The sequence below is a fragment of the Mirounga angustirostris genome, unplaced genomic scaffold (genome assembly GCF_029215605.1).
Source record: "Mirounga angustirostris isolate CCGP_5_RB_7025 unplaced genomic scaffold, mMirAng1.0.hap1 SCAF_1, whole genome shotgun sequence".
In the NCBI taxonomy this organism is placed as follows: Eukaryota; Metazoa; Chordata; class Mammalia; order Carnivora; family Phocidae; genus Mirounga; species Mirounga angustirostris.
This window is the reverse complement of record NW_026991709.1, coordinates 3098320-3106389: the sequence shown is the minus strand read 5'-3', so window position 1 is coordinate 3106389 and position 8070 is coordinate 3098320. Positions and strand designations below refer to the sequence as shown.

The window sequence follows — 8070 nt, the reverse complement described above, 5'->3', positions numbered from 1 at the left end:
ATACCAGGGGGCCCACCTCCAGGAGGCACTGGACGATCAGCACCTTGCTCTCGCGATGTCCTGGAGTGGACTCTGGCCTTGGGCGTGGTCTCTGGCTACCAGGCAGGTTGCCGCCTGGGGGCTCACAGAGGCAGGACTGAGGTCTGGGCCTGAGGGCTCTGAGTAGGATGTCCACCCAAGGTCTTTACAGAGAGCTCTGGGGGGTTGTGGCAGGCTTCAGGTCTGCCCTGGACAGCGATGGGGTCCAATTCACGCTTGTAAAGGCTTTGAGAACTTCTGGGACGCCCACGAGTGTCCCAGAGGAGCCCAAGGTCAGTGGCATGGACGCTGAGGCGGGACACCCAGAGCAGGTCACTCTGTGTTCACCGCGTCCGCATGAAGAATCACGACTTTGCTGATTTGTTCTTTAAAACAAACAGTTAACAATCAATACAAAGACTATGCTTCAATTGTAAAGATCTTACTTAAATTCAGTGAAACATTTAACGTGGGAGGTGACGCTTGTCCTGGAACGTTACACCTCACGCGTCCAGCAGGCCGCCAGGGTGCCCAGCAGTGCTCCTGCACGACCCACGTGACTCCAGGTTTGAGTCTTCGTGTGGGTGATCACGGAGGCTCTGGGAGGTTTTCATGCAGCAGATGTTTGCATGAGAGGAAATCTGTGCTACTTTAAGTCGCATAAATACGGCCGCTCCTCGTTACTGGAGGGTTCTCTGTGTGAGCCCCTGTCCCTGGGTCAGCTGGCTTGGCGGCTGGGACTCGGTACCCCGGCCGGGGTGACCGCACTGCATGATGTGTCCTCACTGCGCGGAGGCCGAAGTCCACGGTCGGGCGTGGGTAGGGCTGCTTCCTCCTGAGGCCTCACTCCTGGGTGGCGTGTGGACGCCTTCTCCGTGGGTGCTCAGTGCATAGCTCAGCCTCTCCTCCTGCGGCCACCCTGGCTCTGAAGCAACCTCTTCACTATGATTCCAGGGGCCTCCAGGGTGGTGGGGGCTGAGGCAAGGGGGAGTTTGCACACACGTGTGGGAAACAGCTGTGCCCACCGCTTTCTCTCCCTGAAGCTTTGGTGCTGGCTCACTGTGAAGGCCAACGCTCCAGGCCCGGCCGGCCACCCAGCAGGTGCACCTGGCAGGTGCCCCAGGGCCCGTGGAGGTCTCTGCAGCACATGGGATTCCTGACCCTGGAAGGGGCACTAAGGGGCGTAAGTGCCCGGGCACCTGGGGGACTGAAGGATCTTGGCAGACCCTGGGCCACCCTGAGCCGTGTAGCCCATGGGACGGGGCTGTGCTCAGCACCAGGCTGTCCCCTCTGCCTCCATCTCTGCCTGCAGTCCCAGACTATTTGAACGACCCCATGGAAGGCCACGGGTGGTGAGGAGAGCAAGGCTCTCCTCTCGGTGACCTTGTCGGGGGTCACCAGAAACACAGTCATTAGGACAAATCATTTCTTAATGTAATGTTTTAAAAAATCAAAATGAACGCAAAAAACCGCAATGCACAAAACACCAACATTTTATTTTTTTTTTATTTTTAAAAGATTTTATTTATTTATTTGAGAGGGACAGAGAGTGCACAAGCAGGGGGAGTGGGAGAGGGAGAAGCAGACTCCCCGCAGAGCAGGGAGCCCGATACGGGGCTCGATCCCAGGACCCCGGATCATGACCTGAGCCGAAGGCAGACACTTCACTGACTGAGCCACCCAGGTGCCCCAAAATACCAACATTTTTAATGAAGACAGATCAGCACTCCTGACTTTTCCTTCTGCCTTACGCTCCTTTGTTCCTTCTACGTCAAGCTCCCGGCAATGCCTGGCCCTGCCGGACCCTCCACAGAGGACCGTGCTGGATGGACACTTGCAGCACCAGGAGGAGGCAGCCAGAGCTGCCCGGCCCCCACCACTGGCACTGCCCCTGAGGTGGCCCCAGCCTGGGTGAGCAGCCTGCAGGGAAACCCCCTCCCCTTCCTCCAAGCCGTGTGCCTGGGCACGCAGCTTACCCTCTCCAAACTCCACTTTTCGGGTCTATGAAGTGTGTGTGTGGGGGGGTGCTGAGACTTACGTGCCATGTAGGGCAACCAGCAGAGCATGGCCCAGAGCAGGCTTGGGCAGGGAAGGCGCCTCCCCCCGCCCCCACTGCACTGACAATCTCCGCCCTACTTTGGCCTTTGTTGCCTGACATCTGGGGAATTGCGCCCCCAAATCATAAACTTGCAGAGCAAAAGTTGGCTCTTCCAGACTTTTCAGGACCCTTCACCACCGGGCTGGTGATGTGCAGGTAGCAGGTGCCGAGAGTGGGGAGGAAGGATTTGGTACAGAGCATGTGTGCGGGACGCTCTGAAGCTCCCGCTGCTCACACCGATTCCATCTTAGCCGCGTCAAATACACCCCTATTCGAGTGCCGTGAAGTGCTCTCCCATGACCGGCCAGGTCCAGCGGTGTGAGGGGAGTGTGTAAGGATACCCGAGCCCTTTGGGGATGCGCTTCCTCCACCAGCACGCCGTGGACACGGGTTAGAAGCTGCCCTGGGAACCAGAGGCACAAGGACGAAGAAGAAACTTCCCGCGCTGGACTGCGCAGTGAGGGGCTAGCTCGGGCGGGGTTGGGAGAGGGCACCCCCACCCTGCGGTGGGTGCATGTTACTATAGCGACGTGCTCCCCGGAGGCCAAGCTACCGAGGAACATACCAGGTGGCTGGTCCCATCTGAGTGGCAACCGGCCAGAGCCACAGCGGGAGGAGAAAAACAGTCCCTGGGCCTCGCAGGCAACAGTGACTGCCGGGCGTGTGGCCGGCCAGCGGAAGCACCTGGTGTGAGGTCACACGGAGGAGAGGTTGTCCGCAGGGATGATGTCCAGGTTGAGCCGCACAGAGAGCCCAGATACAGGCTTTCCACGCTCATAAGACCAAACCTGCCTCCCTGTCTGGATGCACAGACCCCATGTCAGCCCCACCCCCACCCCCGGTGCTGGGAATTACGGGCACTTTTCAATTGCTTCTTGGTATTTTCTGTTTTCCTTGAGATTTTTAAAACCACTCTATCCATTTTGTAATCAGGAAGAAGTAATAGAAGTAATTCTGTTTTGAAAAATGATACACTGGGGGCGCCTGGGTGGCTCAGTTGGTTAAGTGTCTGCCTTCAGCTCAGGTCATGATCTCAGGGTCCTGGGATAGAGCCCCGCATCGGGCTCCCTGCTCAGCGGGGAGCCTGCTTCTCCCTCTGCCTCTGCTGCTCCCCCCGCTTGTGCTCTCTCTCAAATAAATAAATAAAATCTTAAAAAAAAAGAAAAGAAAAATGTCCCCCAGGTGCTGTGAGATTTGGGGATCATGGGTATAGCCTCTGAGCCCACCCCCTCGTCTGTGAAGTGGGCATGAGGGTCCACTTATGGGGCGGCTGTGGCATCACCCCGGCCATGTAAGCAGGGGGTGCCCCCATCCCATCGAGGGGGATGAGAGTCTTCACCGTCCCCAGGTGAGTGTAGGGGCAGAGCCACAGGGAGAAGCGCCTTGGGGACATTGTCCTGCAGGTCCAGGGCTCCATGCTGGTCAGCGTCTCAGTGCCCGGGGCTGGGAGTGGCGGGCGCTCAGCTCAGGCCACATTTCTGCTGACCGGGCAGCCTTCCCCCTGAGCTCACGCTTTCCAGACAAATCCCCCTAATGCTTCCATTCTGTTTCGGGCGTATATAGGGAGGCCTCACCTCAGAGCTCTCCACTGCACTGCCCAGAGGCCCCTGCCCGACTCCCTGCCAGCCCCGGGTCCCTGCACTGCCGACGCCCAACATGGACATCGCCATCCAGCACCCCTGGTTCAAACGTGCGCTGGGCCCCTTCTACCCCAGCCGGCTGTTCGACCAGTTTTTCGGCGAGGGTCTCTTCGAGTACGACCTGCTGCCCTTCCTGTCCTCCACCATCAGCCCCTACTACCGCCAGCCTGTCTTCCGCAGCGTGCTGGACTCTGGCATCTCCGAGGTAAGACCTGCCAGTGTGCTGGTTTCTCTTGCTGGTCGGAGGCGGGCCCAGCCATGGCTGCAGGGGAAGCAGGGCTTTCTGAGGGCCAGCCCGGGGCAGAGGTGGCACCGTGCCCCACGTCTGAGGTCTTCCGCCTGGGTGGGGCCACTCTCCCGCCGCGGTCCGCGGTGGCCCATGTGACCTGCAGCAAGGAGCCTCCCGGGCCTATGAGAGAGGGTCTGGAGAGGGAGCCCAAGCCCACCCACTGTCTTTCCTGCTGGCAGCTCATGACCCACGTGTGGTTTGTGATGCACCCGCCACATGGTGCAAGCCCCAGGAGCAACCCCACCGAGGCGGGTTTGGTGGCAGGTGTGGGTTTTGTGGTCCCGGCTCTCCACACTGTTCCTTCCAGCAGGAAGCCTGGGTGGATGGGCTGCACCACCCCAGGCCCCCAGAGGAGAGGTTCTTGAGCACTAGTTGGTGCTGGAGGAGAGGCTGATGGTGGAGGACAGGGCGGGCAGCAGGTCCTCGTAGGGCTGTGGCCAGCAGAGCCGCAGAGAATGGGCTCTTCCCCAGCCCGCCCGGGTGCACAGGGCCCAGCCCAAAGGGAAGCGATCAGACCACTGGCCTTCCCTCCTTGAGCCCTGTGGCGGACCCCAGGGTCCAAGGGTCTGGAGGGGCTAGGTATCCCCCACTGCCCAAAAGCAGAGGCCTGCTGGGAGCAGTGTTAACCCACTCCAGAAACGAAAGGAGCCTGGCTGAGGGCTGCCAGCGAGCTGGTGAGGGCAGCTCGGAGGGAGACACTGTGTGCGAGCGGACAGCTTCTCCCAGCATGTCCTCGTGGGAAAACAGGCCCCGGGCTGTTTATATAGACACTAGCGAAGCCAAAGGCTACGACCTTATTCAAAGTGCTAGGTCCAACCAGCCAGCCAGCTGACCCAGAACCGGTCTCCTAACCCATACCCAATCGGCCAGCTAACCATAACCAGCCACAGTTCATCCCCAACGAGGCAGTCAACGGACACCCCGCCTTGAGGCCCAAGTGTCCACACGGTCCCGAGCCAGGGGTCCCCGGGACTCTGTCCCCTGGGTGCGTGGAAGGGGTTTCTGTGCTGGTGACTGGGGCCCGAGCCGCTGGCCCCCAAACGCTGGCTGCTCTGGCCAGCCCCGCCGCAACCTCGGCCCGGGCAGACCCACATGAACCGCGTTGGGGTTTCAGGTCCGATCTGACCGAGACAAGTTTGTCATCTTCCTGGATGTGAAGCACTTCTCTCCTGAGGACCTCACTGTGAAGGTGCTGGAGGACTTCGTGGAGATCCACGGCAAGCACAACGAGAGGCAGGTGAGTCCGGGGGCGCCGCTGCCTCGCACCCGCCTTCTTGGGGCTCTGCCCTCACCTGCCCGCCCTCCCTGGAAGACCTGGGACAGGGAGGGGGCTCCTGAGCCCTTGCAGGGGAGGGGCCTGCAGGGACGCCCACTCGGGTACTGCCCGCCGCCCCGGCTCCTTCCAGTCTCAGCGGGAACCCTCCCCAGGGCATTCTGGCCCTCCTACCCCACCGTGGGGTCCGGGAGGACCTTCTCCACGTGAGGTGGGGTGGTGTCTCACTGCGCCCTTCCGCACGCCCTGCCCAGGACGACCATGGCTACATTTCCCGTGAGTTCCACCGCCGTTACCGCCTGCCTTCCAACGTGGACCAGTCGGCGCTCTCCTGCTCCCTGTCCGCGGACGGCATGCTGACCTTCTCCGGCCCCAAGGTCCCGTCTGGCGTGGATGCTGGCCACAGCGAGAGAGCCATCCCCGTGTCTCGGGAGGAGAAGCCCAGCTCTGCGCCCTCGTCCTAAGCTCGGCCTCGGCCTCGGCTGCCACCCACTGCTGCCCCCACGGCCCATCTATCGCGGGGACCCGTAGAAAGTGGGGTGTTGTCTCCCTTTGCTTTCCCTGTTTTCATTTCCTTTTCCTCCTCTCCGAGGGAACGAGGGTTTGAGAGGGTGGCCTGGAGGGCTTGGGGCCTCGGCCTGAGGTGCTGCAGCCTCAGGGTGACCCAGACCCCCGCACCAGCCAGCTGGGGGAAGCCTGAGACAACAGCCCCAGGCTCCCAGAAGATGCAGCCTCCGGGTCGCCTCTGGGTCTCCAGGGCCGGCCAGGTGCACCTTGACCCTTGCTGGTGGGCGCCCGCATCAGGACCCGGCCACGTATCCTGCCCAGGTCTCCTGGGTGCCCTGAGGTCCGTCTGGCGGAGGCTCCTGTGTGCCTGGGCTCTCGGCAGGCTGCCCTCCCAGACCGCCTTCCCTCCACCCTTCCCCTCCGTAGTACCCCTGCTCCTGGGGCACCCGGTCACCCCCGACAATGCAGCCCGCGGCAGTCAATAAAGAGCAGGTGACGCAAGCAACTTGCTGACTGGTGGTCGTACTGTCTCTCTCGGGAAGTGTGGGGAGCCGCGGGACAGGGAGTGGGGGTGCGAGAGGGGCGCGGGGGGGTGGGAAGGGGTCGTCTGCCTGGTCCTTTTCAGCCCCAGCTGCTGCCAAGTGCCTCGCTCACTTCCTGCCTTCCGTTCCCGAGTGTTTCCCTGCACCCCTGCTTTGTAGGAAGGAGAGGGTTTGGTTGGAGAACCTGAGGGTTGAGGGGAGGAGGGGAGGTTGGAGAAAACGGCAGGGAATCAGGCTCCCTCCCCCAGCCTGTGGGACTGGGGTGCCAGGCGGGGCCTCGCCATTTTGCTGCTCGCCTTCTCTGGGGGGCTTCTGTCCTGGGTCCCTCAGGGTTGCACTGGAAGGACCCTGGCCCCCTTGCTCCCCAAGGGATAAGGAAGGACAGTCAAGTGTCGTCAGAACACGTCTCCCTCCCCGTGTGGGATGCGCCTCTGCTCAGGGCACCCATCCCCACCCCCCTGGCCCTGGAACAGACACCCCTCGGGGGCTTCTGGCGACCAGGGCTGAGTGTCCTGGGCAGCCTCCCCACATGGGGGGACGGCCTTCTCCAGGTCTGCCCAGCCTCCTGGCAGTGGGGAGGGGACTAGGCCTGGAGGACCCCAGCCTCCACGGAGGAGAGGCTAAGCCAGGGGCCCCACACTTGCACAGTGACCGTGGGGAAGGGGAGGGGGGCCGCCAGGTGCATCTCTGGGTGCGAAAGGTGGGCAGACGCGGGGCCGTGTAGGCTGGTAAGCTGTGTCAAGGACCCTCTCCTGGGGAGTGGAGGCCGGGGACACTGGGGACCCTGCTGGGGCCGGTGGGATGGTTCCTGGGGTGGCGCCCACGCTCCTCCAAGAAGGGTGGACCCACGGGAGAAGAATTCCTGTGAAGTCCCTGTTCAACACACGGTGAAACTCTGCGCGCCATGTTGAGTGGAAGGCAGGACGTGTAGGCATGCACGCAGGTGTGCGAGCACGCGCACACACACACACACGTGCACACTGCATATCCATCACCCTGGGCTCGGCTCCACCACAAGAAGAGTGCTTGCACCGGTGGGAGGCCCCCAAACTGTCCCACCCGCCGCCCGACTTCCCTGCTCCTCCCAACGAGAAGCGCCCCATGCGTGCTGTCTTGTCATTTAATCCACTTTTGTCAAAAACGTGGGGGTGCTCTATGTGGGGGGCAAAGGTGGCCGCTCCACGTGGAGGCTGGAGCTGGATATTTGGGGAAATCAGGGCCTCTGAAGCTCCCTCATCCTCCTGCTTCTGCCCAGATGGGCTGTCCCCGGAAGATGCCTGAACTTTTGGCCAGCGTGGCGTGTGGCTGCGTGCCTGGTGGACTGGGGGCCTGTCTGCCACGGCCAGAGCTGAGCTGTCAGGTGCTGGTGGCCTTGTGTTCGCTGCGGCTCTTGCGTGGGGCTCGGAACGGACTCAGCTGTGTCCCCAAAACTCCTGTGTTGAAGCCCCAGCCCCCAGTGCCTCAGAACGTGACTGTATTTGGAGATCAGGACTTTAATGAGGTGACTGAGGTACACAGGGTCACTAGTGTGGGCCTGATCCCAATTAACCAGTCTCCCCATGAGAGGAGATGAGGACAGACGCACAGAGGGACAAGCACGTGAGGACCCGGGGAGAAGGTGGCCATGTTCATGACCAGGAGAGAGGCCCCGGGAGGAACCAGTCCTGCGCACGCGGGGACCCAGGACGCCCAGCCTCCAGGAC

The 8070-nt window shown here is 61.8% G+C and overlaps 1 protein-coding gene across 1 annotated transcript; it reads left to right on the top strand.

Annotated features, from left to right (window-relative positions):
• The first annotated feature begins 3717 nt into the window (after positions 1–3717).
• Positions 3718–6330, top strand: CRYAA (crystallin alpha A). The gene is made up of 3 exons (XM_045902390.1): positions 3718–3961; positions 5160–5282; positions 5573–6330. Exons 1-3 carry the CDS (start codon positions 3773–3775, stop codon positions 5780–5782), a joined length of 522 nt encoding a protein of 173 aa, XP_045758346.1. The 5' UTR covers positions 3718–3772; the 3' UTR covers positions 5783–6330.
• Positions 6331–8070: the final 1740 nt, after the last annotated feature.

Excerpts from the sequence above, each read along its gene's own strand:
- CRYAA (XM_045902390.1), top strand. The coding sequence starts at position 3,773 with ATGGACATCGCCATCCAGCACCCCTGGTTCAAACGTGCGCTGGGCCCC. Across the intron at positions 3,962-5,159 it reads TGGACTCTGGCATCTCCGAG|GTCCGATCTGACCGAGACAA; the intron begins GTAAGACCTGCC and ends TTGGGGTTTCAG. Across the intron at positions 5,283-5,572 it reads GCAAGCACAACGAGAGGCAG|GACGACCATGGCTACATTTC; the intron begins GTGAGTCCGGGG and ends CGCCCTGCCCAG.